An 18,295-nucleotide genomic window follows, 5' to 3' on the forward strand; every position below is an offset into this window, starting at 1 on the left:
GCCTATGCAGCCAACCAAGTGAGCATACTGCCCAGTACCGGGACCGAAGGGCCAGGCTGATGGCTTGAAGGGCCAGGCTCTGGGCCCCATGCACACAACCGCCTCCAGGTGGGCGGGGGTGGTGGTGGTGGAGACAATTGTGGCATTTCATTAGCATGGAAATTTACCTTCAGAGGGGGAATTGGGACCCCAGAGTGGCTCCTTGATTGGTGGCAACTTCCAGGACCATCTCTAGCAGTATTTGTACCTGTTTTAGCCGCATCCTCTGACCAGCTGGCCTCACTTTTTCCTTGAGCTGGATGACACAGGAGCTCTGCCTGAAGCCAGGAGTGGAAGGCGAAGACCTTGTTCCCTGCTCCAGCTGAGGCTCTTGGTCCCCTCCAGGCCCCTCATCAAATCCAAGCCAGTCACGGGAGGACGAAGGCCTGCCTGAATACCCTCTCTCCGGGGGAGTTCATACGCTTCTAGGCCAGGACCCACAACCACGTGATGCTGAGGTTACTGGAGTTCCGCCTCGCCCCGCCCCCCCCCAACCTCACACACCCCAAAAGAAGCTCAGGCGATAGGAGGAACAATAACCATACACCAAAGCTGGCCCTAGAACTTTGGGAGGGTGGGGAGGAGTCGTCTGGGAGAACCGGAGGCTTTTCTAGCCCATTTTACTATGTCCTCTCTCCTTGGCCTCTGTTCAGCGGGTGGTCTCGCTTACTTACTGCCAATCCTTACTGCCCAGTTGACGCAGGATGTAGGTCTGGCCCAGCGCCTCCGTGGTGCGTGAGGAGGTTGTGAAGACAATTGTTGCCAAAGTCGGAAGTGCAACGGAGTCTCTCCTTTTGACTTGGCAACTCTTGGGAGGATGCAGAGATCGGAAGTTCATTTATTTCACAAATGTTTGCGTTCTTGGTATATGCCAGGCAGGAGTTATAGGGACAAACACACGAATTTGTTAAGGACTCTCCTCTCTCGGGGTTTACGTGCTAGTTTTCTACTGCCTGGTAATCCATTTTATAGATGAGTTAAGCGTGATATATATCCGCAGCTGGCAAAGGGTTTGGCGGAGACTTAACTACCGAGGTCTATGAACGATCACTCTCGCTCCGAGGCCCAGGTCCCCCCCGTTCCTCGGAAGCCCTTCGTGCGACCCCCTTTCTTCTTGTTCTCAGAGTCCTGGGGCTGCAGCAGTGTGCTATCTGCCCCAGCGCTAGCCCCAGAGGTGCCGGCCTAGCTGCGGCCCCAATGAAAGCACACGCCGGGCCGAGTGGCCCCGCCCCAGCCCTGCGCGGGCAGCAGGCGCCCAGGTCTCTGGCGGGGCGGGCAGGAGCGAGCTCCGCCCCCGACCCGGCTGCCAGCCAAGTGCGCACGCGCAGCGGGCCGCGCTCCTCCGGCCGCACCGCCCATCACCCCGGGACGTCGGCGGCGCGCGACGTAGTTCGCAGGATAAATGCGGTGGCGCCGGGCGTAGGAGCGATTAGGCCGGGGCGCTTGGGCGTTCGGACGTTTGGCTGCGTCGCGGCCCGCGCCTGGACTTGCCCTGCTTCTCGCTGTGCCATGGCGGACGAGGGGAAGTCCTACAACGGTCAGTCCTGGCTCTCAGGGCGGGGAGCGAGACGATCTGGGGCCCGGTGGGCGGCGCCGGCCTAGGCCGCAGCCCCGGGGCGGGAGGCCGCGAGGGGCTGGGTGTCCGCAGGGGGCGGCGCGGGCCGGGGGCGAGGCCTCTCGCGGGCCCGGCAGCACTCGAGGGTGAGCGCCCGAGGCGTTGACTCGGGAATCCTGGCGTTGCGAGGAGCTTCGGCTCGGAGCGGGTGGCTTGGCGGCGGGGTGGCGAGATCCCTTTGAACTTTGTAGGTGGTTGATGCTTGTCAGTTCAGTTTGGCGGCCACACTCTTCCTTTAATGTGAGTCAGTGCCCGGTTCATCGGCTGCATGTGTCCTGTTTTCCACCTTGTCCAGTCTGTCTTGCCCCGCCTCCCATGCGGCCTTGACTTTGGCTTAACATTTTAGACCTCTACACCAGTTCCCTGTGCTAGTTCAGGTTTTAGGCCAGAAGAGTGGTTAGGAGCACATGACGACTGACGTTTAACTCCTGGGGTGTCTTCACCAAGCTTGAGTGAAGTCCACCCCCAGGCCTCACTTTTGTCCCTGTAAGGAGGTAGTAACAGTATTTACTTTCTTAGTGTGTCCGTGTATGTGTTAAAATGAGATAGATCATTCATATCAGGTGCCTGCAGCATAGTGCCTGACACTGGAGAAAGTTCTCGGTGAATGTTAGGTGTGCCTTCTATTTGTTATTCCCCCCACCCCGCCCCCAGGGTCATTTCTGAGGGTTCCTTGTTTGCAGAGTACTAGGTAAGGAGCAGACCTTTTTGGGAATCATGCATCTTTTTTTCCAAGAAACCATTCCTGCACACCAGGATTCAGAGGGTCATGTTACCAGAGAGCAGTCAGGGTCCCTTGGTTAAGTTCCCTAGTTGTCATTAGAACCTGAGTCTTAGGAGCTGTCTACTGAGTTAAAAGGCATTTCTGGAGGCGCCTGGGTGGCTGAGTTGGTTAAGCCTCTGACTTCAGCTCAGGTCATGATCTCACAGTTTGTGAGTTTGAGCCCCGCGTCGGGCTCTGTGCTGACAGCTCAGATCCTGGAGCCTGCTTCGGAGTCTGTGTCTCCCTCTCCCTCTGATGCTTCCCAGCTGGTGCTGTCCCTTTCCCTCTCTCTCTCTCTCAAAAAGAAACACACACTAAAAATAAATTTTTTAAGGAATTTCTGGCCAAAGAAATGAAGAGTTCACTCCCAAAACTTCCTAGTGGCAGTTTGACAGTAAGAATTTTTAAAAAGCCTTTAAATTGACCACCTTTGTAACTGTATGCCATTTGTACCGTATATGCGCAAGAAGTATTGCTTACTGAAAACTAAAGTAATTATTGTAATTGGTTGATTTGGGAAGATGTAGGAGAGGTCACTACCCAGGTTTCGAGAGGGGTTAAGTAGATTTGGGAGGCTAGGAAAGCAAGTTTCGAACCAGCACAGGAACTTCCCAGGGGGTCTGAGTTGTGTCTAGTTCTGTTTTGGGTCCACATTCTGCTCACACTTCCACATTGCGCTTCTCTCTGTAAGTTCCAGTTTCTGATTCCTTTTCCTAAAGCCCTACACTATCTTACTCTCATGCCGCCTCGCCACAGAGAGGGTTCTCTCTCTCTCTCTCTCTCAACAGACAGAAGTTTGCATGGAAGTGTCTCCCATAGTTGCTGTGTATCTCATCCTATGGCACAGGGGGCTGGATACTGTGATTGCCCCAACAGGGTAGCTGGACCAGAGATGTGCTTTCTAATTGGTGTTCTGCTTTTAACCCCAGAGCACGATGACCGTGTTAGTTTCCCTCAAAGAAGAAAGAAAGGCCGGGGTCCCTTCCGGTGGAAGTACGGTGAGGGGAACCGTAGGTCTGGAAGAGGAGGCTCTGCCATTCGGTCTTCCCGCCTGGAGGACGACGACAGAGACGTGGCAATGAGTGATGCCCAGGAGGTTCCCCGAGTACGATAGTAAGTGACAAGTTGATCTGGTTTGAATTTAGCAGCCCATTTGTTGACATAGCTCGCTCCCCACCCACGCCATTTCTCTTTCCACCTGGAAAAGTGAGAGAGGCAGGGGCCAGCTGAATGGTTGAACACTCTTAGCTGTAATCCTGACAACAGTTGGGCAGGCCTCGGAAAAGATATTCCTAGCGTTTGTGGGCATTTTGTTCTCTGCTTCCCCATAGCAACCCCTATGCTGCCCGACCCAACCGTCGAGGTGACAGTTGGCATGATCGAGACCGCATTCATGTTACCGTGCGGAGAGACAGAACTCTTCCAGAGAGAGGAGGGGCTGGCACCAGCCAGGACGGGACCTCGAAGAACTGGTTTAAGATTACAGTGAGTGTGCCTGGGGAAGTGGCTGGTGCAGGGGAGACAGGGAGCCGAGCGCCGAGTGAAGGTCTTTACTTGTCACACGTCAAAATCCATCTCTTCCTCTGTATTCTCCACAGTCCCACAATCGGGTGGCCATCCTTTCTCCTAGAACACCTAAGGTGCAGGTTAAGAAAGCAGCATGGGGGGTGGGGGGGGAGGACACCATCTAAAGGGAAACACGAATAAAGGGAGATGGAATAATTCCGCTGAATGTCTCCGTTTGGCTCAAGCCGAGTGTGGGGCTTGGGGTCCCTTAAGTTCCCTTAAGTGAAACCGTGACCTTAACCGAAATCAAGAGCCGGACGCTTATTCGACTCAGCCACCCATGCGTCCCGAGAAATACTGAGTTTAAATGGACAGAAAGGAGGGCAAGGAATCCACATCTGGCTTGAGTTAAAAACAACAAAACCCTTTAACTGGCCCTTTCTTTAGAAAACCTTGTGAAAGACGGTGGAGGGTGCGAAAGGAGTGGACTGGGGCTGCTGGTCAGCCTTCATTCCAGCTTGTTCCCTTCTCTTTCTCTCGTCTAGATTCCTTATGGCAGAAAATACGACAAGTCATGGCTCCTGAGTGTGATTCAGAGCAAGTGCAGTGTCCCTTTCACCCCCATTGAGGTGAGATAAGGCCCGCGCGGCTGGCTGGGCATCAAGGAAGGCGAGGGGCCAGCTGGACCGGGGACCCTGGGCTCCCGAGTCTCATGCTCTTGTTTTCCTCTCTGTGCAGTTTCACTATGAAAACACACGGGCGCAGTTTTTTGTTGAGGATGCCAGTACCGCCTCTGCGTTGAAGGCTGTCAACTATAAGATTTTGGATCAGGAAAACCGAAGGGTGTGTGTAAAGGCGCCTGGCGTGGCTGGGGGTGGGGCTTGGCCCTGAGGCTTCGGCTTCCCTGGCTTCCCTGGCTTCCCTGGAATTCACCCAGCCATCTGTGTCTTCCCTGCAGATCTCAATCATCATCAACTCTTCCGTCCCGCCCCATTCTGTACAGAATGAACTGAAGCCGGAACAAGTAGAGCAGCTAAAGGTGAGGCAGGCTCGCGTCCTGTTTCCCTCCAGTCCTCCCAGTTCCCACGCGCCCTCCCTGCCCCCACACACAGCCCCAGTGACCACCGGCCCGTTCTCCTTCCCCCATAGCTGATCATGAGCAAACGATATGACGGCTCCCAGCAAACACTTGACCTGAAGGGCCTCCGCTCAGACCCAGGTATGGCTGACAGCTGTCCCTCCTCTCAGAGGGGTGGGCACGGAGGAGGAGGGAATCTGCCAGGCAGGCACGGTCTGAGATTGGTTTAGTACTAACTCTGACCCGGGAAAGACCTCTCAGCCTCGCCTTTCTTTTTTTCTGTTTCCTGAAGACTTAGTGGCACAGAACATTGATGTTGTCCTGAACCGCAGGAGCTGTATGGCGGCCACCCTGCGGATCATTGAGGAGAACATCCCCGAGGTGAGGCCCGGGTCCCGTCTTGTGATGGGGGGAGGCGGGGTGGGATAGGTGGGATGGGGCTGGGAGACGGATGCGTCTCTGAACCCTCTGTTGGTGGCGCTTCCTCTAAACGTTCCTCTGCCCACAGCTGTTGTCCTTGAACTTGAGCAACAACAGGTTATACAGGCTGGATGACATGTCCAGCCTTGTGCAGAAAGCGCCCAACCTGAAGATCCTGAACCTCTCTGGAAACGAGGTGAGACAGGAGAGCCCGGGTGTGGGCCGGGGGGAAGCAGGGGGCGCTCCGGGAGGGCGTTTTGGAGCTGGGGCTCTCGCCGCCTCTCCTCACCCGGGGCTTCCCGCCCGCTTTCCGCGCCTCGTCTCTGCAGTTGAAGTCCGAGAGGGAGCTGGACAAGGTAAAAGGGCTGAAGCTGGAAGAGCTGTGGCTCGACGGAAACCCACTGTGCGACACCTTCCGAGACCAGTCCACCTACATCAGGTCAGTTGTGCCCTCTGCCTCCCCTCCTGGGGACCTTCACCCCCTGGGAGGCTGAGCTAATGCACCCTGACCAGCGCCCGTCTGCAGGAGCTGTGCAGCCCTGAGCTGGAGCCGCCTGTCCTTTGGGAGGATCACGTGCTCCTCCCTTCGTCTGTCCGTGTGTCCCAGCTTGGCCCCGAGGTCTCCTCTCCTTCCTTCTCACCTGACTGCCTGTCTGCTGTCCTGTGGTCTTGCCTCTTCCTTCCTGAACACTGCCTTTTCTAGAATCTCCCTACCCTACTGTTCCAGGAAGGGCATCTCCCATTTTCTACCACGACCAGGGAGTGGCTTGCATACGCCCCCCCGTATGTGGAGCTGCCATGATGGGCCATGAGCCCAGTATCCCTGGGCTGAGAAAGCCCTCCCTCCCGGGACTTCCTGTCGATGGGCCTTCCCTTCTTTGTCTTGCGACGGCCCCTCTTGGCATTTTGCCAAGAGGGACTCTCCCGATCCACGTGCCCAGGGCTGTTGCCTGGGCTTCCCCACCCGTGCTGAGGTGGAGGCCTCCTTGGAGCTGGTGCCATGCAGTCTGTCTGTCCTGCCCGGAGCTGTGAGCTGGGCCCTCCCTGGAGAAGATACCTGGGTTCCCCAAACCGTGTGATCAGAGCCGGGGCCCCGCCAGCAGGCGAGGGTGTCCCAAGGCAGGTGCTGGGCGTGGAGGCCACGGGGGCAATGGCTACCAAGGAGACAGAGAAGTGACCCTCTCAGGGGCGCCGCCCCGCCCTCACTCACACACCTCACGTCACCCTGCTTGGCCCCGGAGGATGGCTGGTTAGCCAGAGACGGGTAAGATTCCTCAGGGAAGGAACAACCTAAGACAGGCACAGTCGCAGAGGGGCCATCAGGAGAGAACTTGGGGGCCAACAGAGGTGGGGCACAGACCCTCACCCCCCCAACTCTGCAGGGGCCTGAACCCTCACCCCTTCTGAGGGAGGTCTCCCGCCCCCATGGCTGCTTCACTTCCCACGCCCAGCTCAGATCGGGACCCAGGTAGCCGACAGAGACCTGGCCAACAGCAACCGCCGTCTCACTGCAGCAAGGATTTGTTTTCTGTTTCTACCTTGGACCACAGGGAAAGGGGCAGTTGAAGGAAAAGGCCGTGTTGGGTGTCTTCTTCCCTGTTTCCTTCCTCGTTCTTCTAAATGCCTCCTTGCCTGAAAGTTCTTTTGCCTTTTCTTTGCTTTCTCTTTCTTTTCTCTCTCTCTCTGCTCCTCTCCGTCTCCCCCATCTCTCTCTTGCCCTGGCCCCATCCTGCCTTCTCTCTCTTTTTTTTTCTTTTCTTTTCTTTTTTCATTCCTCTTTCCTTTCCTTTCCTTTCCTTTCCTTTCCTTTCCTTTCCTTTCCTTTCCTTTCCTTTCCTTTCCTTTCCTTTCCTTGTTTCTCTTTTCCTTTCTTCTCCTTTTTCTTCCTTTCCTCTCCTCTTTCTTCGCCTCCCCTCTTCCGAAACCCCGCCTTGCTCATCTCCCTGCCCCAACATCCTGTGCCATCCCTGTGGTGTGTTCTGGTCTTGGCCACGGCCAGACGGGGCAGAACTGATGGATACCTGTTGAGGCAGCGGAGCCCCTGGGCTCCCACCCCATTCCCTCCTCCCGGGGCTGCACAGGTGAGTAGGTGGAAGGTAAGGGGGGCAGGGCGGGGAAGGACGTCCTGGCTTAAAGCCCGGGCTGGGAGCGCTGCTCTCGTGGCGCTCGGATCAGGCAGAAAGAAGAGGGTCGGCCTTCACGGCAGTTGTTTCTGGGTGCCCCGGGTGAGGTGGGGAGTGGGGCCTCTCTCCCAGGAGCTCAGAGGCTGGCGGGGAGTGAGGACGGGAGGGACTGTCCCCGGTATATGTGCTCCTAGAGCAGCTCAGGAGGCACGGTAGCTCTGAAGCATCACTCACTTCTGTCCCGTTTTTGACAGCGCCATTCGCGAACGATTTCCCAAATTATTACGTCTGGTAAGTCCACAGCTTTTTCCGTTCTTTTTCTCGTGACCATGGCCTCTCCCACCCAGAAGGTCTTGCTTAATTGTGTGTGTGTGTGTGTGTGTGTGTGTGTGGCACCATTAATTTGGAGACACAGAGCCCGTGGAGGATCTGGCAAAGGCTATAATCTTTCTCCCCAGAGAAATGCCTATAGACAAATGTCGCACCATCACAGTTACTGGGACCCTTTCCGGGTCTCTGGCCTCTGACCCCTCCCTCCCTCTTAGTTCTCCCATCTAATTACCCATCAGCCTTGTTTCCCTCTGGTTATGCTGTCACCTTCCACTTCCTTCCTGCAGGATGGCCATGAGTTACCCCCCCCGATTGCCTTTGATGTTGAAGCCCCCACGACGTTGCCACCCTGCAAGGTAAGAAGGGGGGCAGAGTTAGAACTCCTACGGGGAGGAGAGTCCCAGTTACGGGGTCCTGATGCCTGTTTGTTCCCAGGGAAGCTATTTCGGAACGGAGACGCTGAAGAACCTGGTCCTGCACTTCCTGCAGCAGTGAGTACTGCCCGAGGCCCCCGAGGCTGGGGAGAGGCGGCCCAGCCCCCGCGCCCGCTCACTCGCCGCCGCTGCCGCGGCCCTTTGCGGGTCTCGAGCGCGGAGCTCAGATTCCCCTCGTGTGTTTCCCGCAGGTACTACGCGGTGTACGACTCTGGAGACCGGCAGCGGCTCCTGGACGCCTACCATGACGGGGCCTGCTGCTCCCTCAGCATTCCTTTCACCCCCCAGAACCCTGCCCGGTGAGTGGCCCTGCCCGGGACCGGCATTTCCCGGCACATGCGGGCTAGCGCCTGCCGGCACGCGTCTACTCTGACCCACCGCCTCCTTTTCCGCTTATCCCCCTAGAAGCAACCTGGCCGAGTACTTCAAGGACAGCAGGAATGTGAAGAAGCTCAAAGACCCCAGTAAGCGTGTGACGCGAGCTAAAGGCCTGGGAAAGGGGGTGGGAAGGAATCGGTCATGGTGCTCAGGAGTGTGTGGCAGCCCCTGACCTCGGGTTCTCCGCTCCCCACAGCCCTGCGGTTCCGCCTGCTGAAGCACACGCGTCTCAACGTCGTTGCCTTCCTCAATGAGTTGCCCAAAACTCAGCATGACGTCAACTCCTTCGTGGTCGACATAAGCGCCCAGACGGTAAGTACCCGTTTCTTCCCTGGTGGAATCTGGGACTTAGGGGAGGAAGGGGCAGTTACGAGGCCCGGGGAACTCAGGCTCCGGCTGGGGGCCCACATGGTCACTGACACTTCTTCTCTTTTAGACCACGTTGCTGTGTTTTTCCGTCAATGGGGTCTTCAAGGAAGGTGAGACTCGCTGTGGGGGCTGGAGTTTGCAGAGTGGGCCCTCCTGCAGCTAGATTTTCTTTTCCCTGCACTCTCGGCCTCTCAGCTACCTTCCCTCTCCTTCCCTGACCTCCTCCCCTTCTGCTCCCAAGCCGTCTTCATGAGGCCTACCTACCCTCTCCACCTGTCTTCCTGTCCGGGATATGGGACAAGCCAGATTCTTTATTTGTGAAAAGGGGTTAGTAACAGCCATCTCCTAGCGGTGCTGTGGGAAGTAAATGAAGTGCTTGAAGCAGGACCCGGCCCACCAGCACTCTGGGGGGGAGGGGGGCTGATGGGTGATTATCGTCCTCCCTGGCCTGACACTCTTCACCTCTGCTCCCCCATACGCACGCAGTCATCCGTCTGGTCTACTTCAGGTCGGTTTCTATCAAGACAGACCATGATCGGAGAGGCTTTCTGTAAACACAAAGCATGGCTGATTCTAAGGGGTCATTGCTGTTGTTAACATTACAGTGGATGGAAAATCTCGGGATTCTTTGCGAGCCTTCACCAGGACATTTGTCGCTGTTCCTGCCAGCAATTCAGGGTAAATATCTGGCTTACCCCGTGGGGTCCCAGTCCCAGGCCACGGCCAGCATATGGGAATTGGGGGACGTGAGGATGGGGGAGCGAGTCCTCAGGCTGTTTTCAGACTTTGAGAAAGGCCGGCGGGGAATCAGGAGGAGGCTCTCACAGTGGTGGTGAGCTCGGCTCCAGAGCCGCACAGATTTTACATCCTGGCCTCGCAGCTTCTAGCTAAGGGCAAGTTTCCTCGTCTGGAAACTACTGTGTTTACTTCCTTGGCCTGTTGTGAAGATAAATGGGGATGAGAACCCCGTCCTGAGTTGAGGGAGAATGTGTAATTCGAGTGTGTTTGGTAGAGAACCCCATACATGGGTTGTACGGGAAGGGGCGTGAATGACAAAATGTAATGACCAAGAGTGGGGAGGGGTACTTTGTGGATATTGAAAGACTGTCGGGTGTAAGAGTGTCAAGTACGAGTACAGTAAAGTTGGGAAGATGAGGTGGTCTGCTTGTCCAGCTGCCTAAAGTGCTTTTTGTCCCGCAGGCTGTGCATCGTAAATGACGAGCTGTTTGTGCGGAATGCCAGCCCTGATGAGATTCAGAGAGCCTTCGCCATGCCTGCACCCACCCCTTCCTCCAGCCCAGTGCCCACCCTCTCCCCAGAGCAGCAGGAGATGCTGCAGGCGTTCTCCACCCAGTCTGGCATGAACCTCGAGTGGTCCCAGAAGTGAGTGCTGCACACGTGTGGTAGTGGGGGTAAACGGAGGTAGGGAGGGTAGAGAATAAGGAGTGCTCGTAAAATTTTAAAAATCAGAACTTATCAATGTGGTCCATAAAAAAATTTGGCCTGTGCATAAATCAGCATCACAGAATTTAAAGCCCAAATGAAGTGTCTTTATATTTACCGTTTTGCAACTTACCTTTTTTGCTTATCCCTTGAATCTTTCTCTATCACTACATATATTTTTTATATGGATTTTTAATGTTTATTTTTGAGAGAGCAAAAGAGATGGAGCACGAGCAGGGGAGGGACAGAGAGGAGACACAGAATCTGAAGCAGGCTCCAGGCCCTGACCGGATAGAAGCCTCAGACACACCTTGAGATCATGACCTGAGCTGAAGTCAGAAGTGTAACCACTGAGCCACCGCGGGGTGCACTCCCCATTGCTATATAAATGCCCTTAGTCCTCTTGACAGCTACTTAGTAATCCTTTGTATCCAGTAGGCCATTGATAGACATTTGGATTGTTACAAGTTTCTCATTTGTATACATGGTGCAAGAATGTATATAATTGTTGGCACAGACTGGCAAGTGTTTCTGTACAGTGGGTTTGGAAGTGGCACCAGTGAGCAGGGTGAGAGCATTTTGGTTCTACCGAAGGTACCTGTTCTTCCCCCGCCGCAGGTGTCTCCAGGACAACAACTGGGACTACACCCGATCCGCCCAGGCCTTTACTCACCTGAAGGTAAGTTTGGGGGAATTCAGTGGCAAAAAGGCCAGCAAAAATCTCGGGGCCTTCAAGAGGATCAAGCAAGCAGGGGGTGGGTGAAGGGGCTGGCTCTGCTGACCTTCTCTTTTTCCCTAAGGCCAAGGGCGAGATCCCAGAAGTGGCGTTCATGAAGTGATCCCTAGTCGTGCCCCAGAAGAAGCCGCCTGTAAAATAGCCCTTGGATATGGATGTCTCCTTGTCATGGCTGTCGTTTCCTCCTCTCTGGCCCTGACCGAGGCCACCCTGTGACTGTGACCCAAGAGGAAGGGCTGCCGATCCCTCTCCTCACCTGCCTTCTGGGAGACTTCTGGAAGACGTCTGGAAGATTGAGCCTCACTGGTGCCAGGAAGCCAAAGCTTACTTTGTAGAACTGACACTAAACTACCGAAGGACTTAGGTGCTCTGTGTACTTAACCCCAGGACCCTCCTTACTTTTTAAGATAAAGAGTGATATTGTATGTGGTGTCCCGGTGTGCTAGATTGTTTTTGCCCCGCCCCTGCCGGGGAGGGGGGGCGCGGGGGCGGAGCCGGGCAGGCAGCCCACCCTCCTTGTCCTCCCCTTCCCGCCTCCGGGGGCTGGACCCTGGCTGCGAACGGCTGAGCGCTGGCGGAGGAGGGGGGGTGGGGGAGGCGGGGCCTGCCGGCCGGAAGTCCCACCCCAGAAGCAGCGCTGCCGGGGACATGGCGGCGCTTGGACGGCGGTGGCTGCTGCGGCTGCTCCTCGCGCTGCGGCCATTGCCCGGGCGCCGGTCCTTGCACGACGCGGCCCCGCCACGGGATGTGCTGCTCTTCGAGCACGAACGGGGCCGCTTCTTCGCCGTCCTCGGGCTGTTCTGCGCGGGCCAGGGCGTCTTCTGGGCCTCCCTGGCCGTGGCAGCCTTGGCCAGACCCCCGGCCTGGGCGCTGCCTCCGGACGCCGAGTTCCCGCACAGCGGCCGCTCGGACCTGCGCTCCACGCTCTGGCGCTGCGGCTTGGCGCTCGGCTGCGGCGCCATTGGTAAGGCGTGGGCTGGCTTCCCACCGTGAGGACGTGGGGTGGCCGGGCACGACACCCCTTGCTCCAAGGAGGAGAGTGAGGAACTCCCGAACCCCCCCCCCCCACCTACTCCCGAGGCAGGCGATACTGGAACCGAGCGGGCCCTGAGCCGAGGCCTAGGGTGAGGTCAGCCACTCTGCGAGCTCGATCAGTGACACGGCTCTGGACCCGTCTCGTTGTCTTTGAAAAATGGTGGTGGACATTCAAGTTGTTGGGAAGGAATGACAAAACATAAAACACCGAGGTAGAAAAGGAGCTCAAAAAACGTTCCCATCACAATTATTTTTTTAAAAAATATTTTTAATGTTTTTATTTCTGAGAGAGAGAGAGAGAGAGAGCTTGAGCAGGGGAGGGTCAGAGAGAGAGGGAGACACAGAATCTGAAACAGGCTCCAGGCTCTGAGCTAGTTGTCAGCACAGAGCCTGATACGGGGCTCGAACCCACGAACCATGAGCTCATGACCTGAGCTGAAGTTGGACGCTTAACCGACTGAGCCACCCAGGTGCCCCCCATCACAATTTTTTAATTCAGGGGGACTGGCAAGGTTCCTGCCTAGCTCTCCGGCAAAAGTCCCTCACCCCAAACTGTGTTCCTCCTGCAGGTACCCTGGTGCTTGGTGCCGGTCTCCTCTTCTCCCTGCGTTCTGTGCGTTCGGTGATGCTACGGGCTGGAGGGAAACAGGTGACCCTCACCACTCACGCCCCCTTTGGCTTGGGTGCCCGTTTCACCGTTCCTTTGAGCCACGTGTCGTGCATGGCCCACCGTGGTGAAGTCCCGGCCATGTTGCCTCTGAAGATCAAAGGCCGCCGCTTCTACTTCCTCCTGGACAAAGCTGGACATTTCCCCAACATGAAACTCTTTGACAACACTGTGGGTGCCTACCGCAGCTTGTGAAGAAACCGCCGCCGACGGCTCACCCCTCCCAGAGGCAAATAAAAACCGAACCTCGGGGATGGGGGTCCTCCAAGGGGGCCCAGGGTTCATTAACAACCAATAAAAGAGCAGTCGTCCCAAGGGCAGCTGACAGTACCCCTGACATTTGGTTCCATGTCTGTTTGGCTTTCAGTCCCATCCTCCGATCCACCTGCCTACAGTGCTTTCAACACCAAGAGCTCAGTACCAAGATGAAGGAAAAGAGTAATATAATATTTTGGTACAAAAACAGCTGTAGGAAGAGGGGTGGAGGGAGCCCATCGTCATGTTTCCCTCCTGGAGGGAAAAACGGGCTCCAGTATAAACGGGGCCATGTGGGGACAAGAGGATTGTAGGCACGTGGGCATGGAGTCTTTGCAGGAAGGATTTTGGGGTTACTCTTCAGGAATGGGAAAGGCGTGGCCCAAAGAGAGTATCTGTCTCAGAGCTCCATTCGGGGTCCCCCCGCTCCAGAGGCCGATGCGGCATGGCTTCGGACTTCCACTGCACCACCTGAAGCATCAAGACTGCACACCACAATCCCAGATTCACCCAGGAAGAGGTCTGCGGGAAACGGGAACAAGAGTGTGAGGAGTGTGGCCATCTGGAATCCAGTCCCACCCACATGCCGCCGTTCACTCGCTGCCAGGGTGAAGAGCCCTTCAGCCCCTCTCAGCCTCTCACTGGTGGGCACCCTGACGACTATAGATGCTTCTAGGAATCTGTGGATCCCTGGGTTTCCACCTAGTCTTTCATATCCCAGGACCTCACTTCAGCATCGTGTAGGTTGGAGTAAAACTTCAGAGCGGTTCCAGGGGGTGTCCACAGAACTTTCTGGGCTTTGGAGCAGCTGTGAAGTCAAAGAGACGGTGGTGAGAGGAGGGAGGATATACCCCAAACAACACCTGTGCCCGGGTGCCCTCTGAGATGAGAACGACTGAGAGGGGCAGAAAGGGAAGGCAGGCAGCCCCAGCCAGGCTTGCCGCCCTCTCCCATTACCTAATTGTAATGTTCAGGGAGACGATGGATGTGCAGAGAGAACGGGTGCCAAATCGAAGGATGCAGGCAGACACTAAGATCAAGAAGGTGGCTATAGCGGAGATGGCCAGTGCGATGCGGAGCCCTGTAGGGCCTCTGTGAGGAGGGAGAGAACAAGCCTTGTGGTCGGAATGAGACTCCCCCACCGCCCCCCACAGCTCAGCCCCCTGGCCCTCGGGGTAGGACAGTCACCTGTGGGAGTCCTCGATGCAGCTGCTGTAGACCCAGAAGAGCAGAAGCAGGAGGCAGTAGAGGGCCAGGAGGCCAGAGACCCCGGCCACAAAGTAGCAGAGGGATGGGGCCGAGGGTTGGGATAAGGCCAGGGAGGAGCCATTCAGGGCGGCCACACCATACAGGGGACAGTGGCCATGGAAGGAGCCCTGTGAAGAGAAGCTGCTAAGTCTACCTAGACTTCAGGTTAGAGCCTCAGTGCAGGCTCAGGGCAGGTGTGAGGGATCATCTGGGAGAGGGCCACCCTGGGAAGTTAGTCATGCGCTGTCAGTTCCTGTTTCTGGGCCGGTAGACTGATGGAGAGGGCCTGCTGGGGAAGTCAAACCTGCGGTGGCCAGAAGGATCAGGAAATAGGCGGTGGCTATAAAAGACAGTGAGCTTCAGAGATGCCTCACAAGTTCTGGTCTCCCCTCTGCAGAAGGCCTAGAGTAAAACCAGAACTTGTGTAACCTTCAGCTACCTCCGAGGTTTCCTAATCTGTAAAAAACCAAAGGCACGATCGTACCTACTTATTTATGGGGTAACTGAGCCTGTTTAGTAACATGATTGCCTGGCTGGGAGCAAGAAAAGCCTGTTTTGGGCGTTTTCTACCTCCTCATTTTTGTCACTCATTCACTGTGCTGCCATCGTGTGGAAGCTCAGTCACCTCGGCCACACTATGCCTTGTGTCCTGGCGTAGCTCAGCACAAGTGCCTGGTTTAAAAGGTGTAGGCAGGGCCCGGAAGGACTTCTGTTTCAGAACCAGGGTAAGGTGAGGCAGCCGTAGCCACGAGGCCGGGCTACGTGTGGTGCTGGAAGACACTCCGGAAAACCCGTCGCTTCGGCGAGGGTATGGCTCTGAAGCACGACGCGGGCGGGCGGGGCCTGTCGGCCTCACACGGGCGCCCGAGGGGCCTCCCCTGGCGCACAGCCTCCGGGGCGCAGCGCCGACGGGACCAGGACGGCCCCCTCTCTCCGCGCCGGGACCGGCCAGCCCGCCCCCGCCTACCCGACCCCAAGGCCGGCCCCGCCCCGCACCTGGGTCCGGGTCAGCGTCGCGGCCGCCACGGCCCCGCACAGGAAGGCCGCTGTGAAAAGCAAGAGCTCGAGGCGCTGCGACCAGGGAAGCGCCATTGCGCCCTCGCTACTAGGAAGCGCCACTGCGGGAGCCAACCGCCCAAGCCCCGCCTCGTCCGGCGCAACACACGAGCCCGGAGACGTCACTTCCGGCAGAGGGCTTTATTTACAAAGGCTGGGGCAAGGCGCGTGCGCGGCCGCTTCAGAGCGGCAGGTAGAGCGAGTAGTCCGAGAGCGCCCAGCGGCGGGCTGGGCGCCCGGTGCGGCCGATCATGGGCAGCTTCTGCACGTAGCGGGAGGCCGGGCTGGGTCCGTACGGCGCGGGGAAGGCGGTCTGGAAGAGGCGCCCGCGGCATCGCCTCCCGGCCTGCCGCCCGGCAATAATGAAGCGGAAGTGCGGGGCGCCGCGCGGGGCGAACCGGCTCTTCTGGAAGACGTCGCGGGTGCCGGCGCCGGGGCCCTGCTGCCGGGGCGCCCCCCGCGCCCGGTGCACGCGCGGCAGCGGCCTGCTCTCAGAGGCGGAGGGCGCGGAGGGCGCCGCGGGGCCGCCGCCCCGGGGGCTCTCGTCGCCCTGCGGGCTGACCATGGCGTTGGCCGTCAGCTGTGGCATCTTGCGCACAGAGTCCGGGGCGGCCGCCGGCTCCTTCTTGTCCCCGGGCGGCCGCGGAGTGGTGGGCGCGGGCTGACCCGTACCGAAGCGGATGGCCAAGCTGTCACCGAAGAAGGCGTACAGCTCCCGGTAGATGTCCGCCAGGGTCACCGACGGGGAAGGGTCCTCGGGCCCCGCGCCTCCCGGCGGCAGAGGGAGGACAGACCCGAAGCCTGGCTCGGCGCTGCCCCCGGACGGAGACTCCTGCAGGAGAAGGCTGTCCCAGGGCAGGTCGTCCGAGCGCCGGCACCCCCTGCCGCTCGGGCCCCTCTTGCCGGGCTCTGCCGCCTGGGCCTTCATCTTCAGCAGTCGCTCCACGGCCACCTGTGAGAGCAGAGGGGCTCGGAGAGGCAAGAACTAGGAGGAAGGTGGGCCCAGCGGGTTTTCCAAAGTTAGGGCAGGTGAGCCGCTGAGCTCACGCCAAGGGCGGCTAGAAGGGGCAGGCACTCACCAGAATGGCTCCGTAGACCTTGTGCCCGTCTGCTTTAACCTGGGCATTAGATACGGAATAATCGTCTAGCACAGCCTGCAGGTTTGTCCAGTAAGTGGACAGGTGTGGGTACAGGACTCGTTCTACGGCCTGGAAGGGAGAGAGGGAATGCAGTGAGCACTTCGTTGCTTATTGCCTCTCAAGTACCCTTTCCCATGGAAAGCGTCCTTTTACCTCTGATAGGAAACTCTCAGCTTGGCATATTCAGCCAACACTCATTAGGAACCCACGGTATGCCCAAGCCTTGGCTAAGCACTGGGAATGAAGGTCAGGTACAAAGACAATGTGAAGTGACCCTATTCTCACATCTAGGACAAGGGCTAGAGGGTAAAAGTAGTGGCCACTGAGTCAGTAGGCAAGTACTATTGCTTAAATGTAAACTGGGACTCCGTTCAAACACCTGCACAAAACCAAACAACCGATCAGAGACCTGGACTCTGGTTACATAATTTTAATCCTGTGATTAATTTTGAGGAAAGCAATTACGACTTCACAGAGGATGGGCCGCCTAATGGCTCAGTCAGTTAAGCATCCAACTCTTGATTTTGGCTCAGGGTCGTGAGACTGAGCCTGCTTAACATTCCCTCCCTCTCGGGGCACCTGGGGGGCTCAGTCAGTTAAGTGGCTGACTTCATCTCAGATCATGACCTCACTAGTTCTTGAGTTCAAGCCCCACATCAGGCTCTGTGCTGACGACTCAAAGCCTGGAGCCTGCTTTGGATTCTATGTCTCCCTCTCTCTCTGCCCCTCCCCTGCTCGTTCTCATTCTCTCTCTCTCTCAAAAAAATGAATAAACATTAAAAAAAAATTTTTTAAAGACCATTCCATCCCACTACCCTCACTCTTATACATTCTTAAGAAAGAAAGAAAGACTTCACAGAGGACATGATATACATTACAGGCTTTGATGCATTAAGGGTTCTTTGGTTAGGCATCCATAGCCTGAGAATTTGAAAATGTTAACAAGATCAAGTTCTGAGAAAAATAGAACTTAATGCTGACTCAACTATAAGAGCTTAAATAATTCTGTAGCTGTAGTAAATAAAGTATCTAACCATACACACATATACACACAACACAGTGCCAAAATTTACAAAGACAGTACAGATATTCAAGAAAAAGAGCATCTCAGTCTTATAAAAACAAAACAAGGGTGGGGCGCCTGGGTGGCTTAGTCGGTTAAGCGTCCGACTTTCGCTTAGGTCATGATCTCGCGGTTTGTGGGTTCGAGCCCCGCATCGGGCTCTGTGCTTACTGCCAGCTCAGAGCCTGGAGCCTGTTTCACAGTCTGCGTCTCCCTCTCTCTCTCTGACCCTCCCCTGTTAACGCTGTCTCTCTCTCTCTCCTAGAAATAAATAAAAATATTTAAAAACAAAACAAGGGAGTGCCTATGTAGCTCAATCTGCTAAGCGCCCTACTCTTGATTTTGGCTCAGGTCATGATCTCCCAGTTTGTGAGATTGAGCCCCGCATCAGGCTCCGTGCTGAACCTACTTGGAATTCGGATTCTCTCTCTCTCTCTCCCTCCCTTCTCTATTCTGCCCTGCCCCTGCTCATAGGCTCTGTCACTCTCTCTTAAAATACATATTAAAAAAAAAAAAAAATACTCCCGGGGCGCCTGGGTGGCTTAGGCGGTTAAGCATCCGACTTTCGCTTAGGTCATGATCTCGCGGTTCGTGGGTT

The 18,295-nt window shown here is 56.6% G+C and overlaps 4 protein-coding genes across 6 annotated transcripts in view; 2 read left to right on the forward strand and 2 right to left on the reverse strand.

Moving 5' to 3' along the window:
- The first annotated feature begins 59 nt into the window (after window positions 1–59).
- Window positions 60–11,664, forward strand: NXF1 (nuclear RNA export factor 1). 2 transcript variants are annotated; one of them, XM_039257693.1, is made up of 21 exons: window positions 60–497; window positions 3,347–3,530; window positions 3,749–3,902; window positions 4,469–4,552; window positions 4,662–4,766; window positions 4,882–4,962; window positions 5,073–5,142; window positions 5,294–5,382; window positions 5,510–5,617; window positions 5,751–5,860; window positions 7,799–7,835; window positions 8,162–8,230; window positions 8,310–8,365; window positions 8,500–8,607; window positions 8,714–8,772; window positions 8,883–8,998; window positions 9,123–9,165; window positions 9,661–9,733; window positions 10,256–10,438; window positions 11,117–11,177; window positions 11,299–11,664. In XM_039257693.1, exons 2-21 carry the CDS (start codon window positions 3,496–3,498, stop codon window positions 11,335–11,337), a joined length of 1,680 nt encoding a protein of 559 aa, XP_039113624.1. In that variant the 5' UTR covers window positions 60–497; window positions 3,347–3,495; the 3' UTR covers window positions 11,338–11,664. The 2 variants fall into 2 exon arrangements, with proteins under 2 accessions (XP_039113624.1, XP_039113623.1); XM_039257692.1 differs by lacking the exon at window positions 60–497 and adding an exon at window positions 1,419–1,576.
- Window positions 11,665–11,865: 201 nt separating this feature from the next.
- Window positions 11,866–13,273, forward strand: TMEM223 (transmembrane protein 223). Its single transcript, XM_039257679.1, has 2 exons — window positions 11,866–12,198; window positions 12,839–13,273. Exons 1-2 carry the CDS (start codon window positions 11,883–11,885, stop codon window positions 13,129–13,131), a joined length of 609 nt encoding a protein of 202 aa, XP_039113610.1. The 5' UTR covers window positions 11,866–11,882; the 3' UTR covers window positions 13,132–13,273.
- Window positions 13,274–13,362: 89 nt separating this feature from the next.
- TMEM179B (transmembrane protein 179B) lies at window positions 13,363–15,552 on the reverse strand. Its single transcript, XM_039257678.1, has 5 exons — window positions 15,436–15,552; window positions 14,380–14,567; window positions 14,149–14,283; window positions 13,921–13,999; window positions 13,363–13,713 (listed from the first exon to the last, which is right to left on the reverse strand). The coding sequence occupies exons 1-5, from the start codon at window positions 15,529–15,531 to the stop codon at window positions 13,552–13,554; spliced, it is 660 nt and encodes a 219-aa protein (XP_039113609.1). The 5' UTR covers window positions 15,532–15,552; the 3' UTR covers window positions 13,363–13,551.
- Window positions 15,553–15,621: 69 nt separating this feature from the next.
- The window catches only part of TAF6L (TATA-box binding protein associated factor 6 like), a 14,621-nt gene continuing 11,947 nt past the window's right edge, over window positions 15,622–18,295 (reverse strand). For both annotated transcript variants that reach the window (XM_039257676.1, XM_039257677.1), the window contains exons 11-12: window positions 16,575–16,703; window positions 15,622–16,447 (exon numbers count right to left, since the gene is read on the reverse strand). In XM_039257676.1, the coding sequence (XP_039113607.1) occupies window positions 15,677–16,447; window positions 16,575–16,703 (900 nt within the window). In that variant the 3' untranslated portion in view covers window positions 15,622–15,676. The remainder of the gene's footprint in view (window positions 16,448–16,574; window positions 16,704–18,295) is intronic.

The sequence above is a fragment of the Hyaena hyaena genome, unplaced genomic scaffold (assembly GCF_003009895.1).
Source record: "Hyaena hyaena isolate Hyena2069 unplaced genomic scaffold, ASM300989v1 scaffold_632, whole genome shotgun sequence".
Classification (NCBI taxonomy): Eukaryota; Metazoa; Chordata; class Mammalia; order Carnivora; family Hyaenidae; genus Hyaena; species Hyaena hyaena.

Bases quoted from the DNA above. Each gene is read 5' to 3' on its own strand.
- NXF1 (XM_039257692.1), top strand. From the start codon at position 1,549: ATGGCGGACGAGGGGAAGTCCTACAACG. The intron at 4,963-5,072 runs GTGAGGCAGGCT...CTTCCCCCATAG, and splicing joins AACAAGTAGAGCAGCTAAAG to CTGATCATGAGCAAACGATA. The intron at 8,773-8,882 runs GTAAGCGTGTGA...CGCTCCCCACAG, and splicing joins GAAGAAGCTCAAAGACCCCA to CCCTGCGGTTCCGCCTGCTG.
- TMEM223 (XM_039257679.1), top strand. From the start codon at position 11,883: ATGGCGGCGCTTGGACGGCGGTGGCTGCTGCGGCTGCTCCTCGCGCTG. The intron at 12,199-12,838 runs GTAAGGCGTGGG...TTCCTCCTGCAG, and splicing joins GCTCGGCTGCGGCGCCATTG to GTACCCTGGTGCTTGGTGCC.
- TMEM179B (XM_039257678.1), bottom strand. From the start codon at position 15,531: ATGGCGCTTCCCTGGTCGCAGCGCCTCGAGCTCTTGCTTTTCACAGCG. The intron at 14,568-15,435 runs GTGCGGGGCGGG...TTCTCTTCACAG, and splicing joins CGACGCTGACCCGGACCCAG to GGCTCCTTCCATGGCCACTG. The intron at 13,714-13,920 runs GTGAGGTCCTGG...CGTTTCCCGCAG, and splicing joins CCAACCTACACGATGCTGAA to ACCTCTTCCTGGGTGAATCT.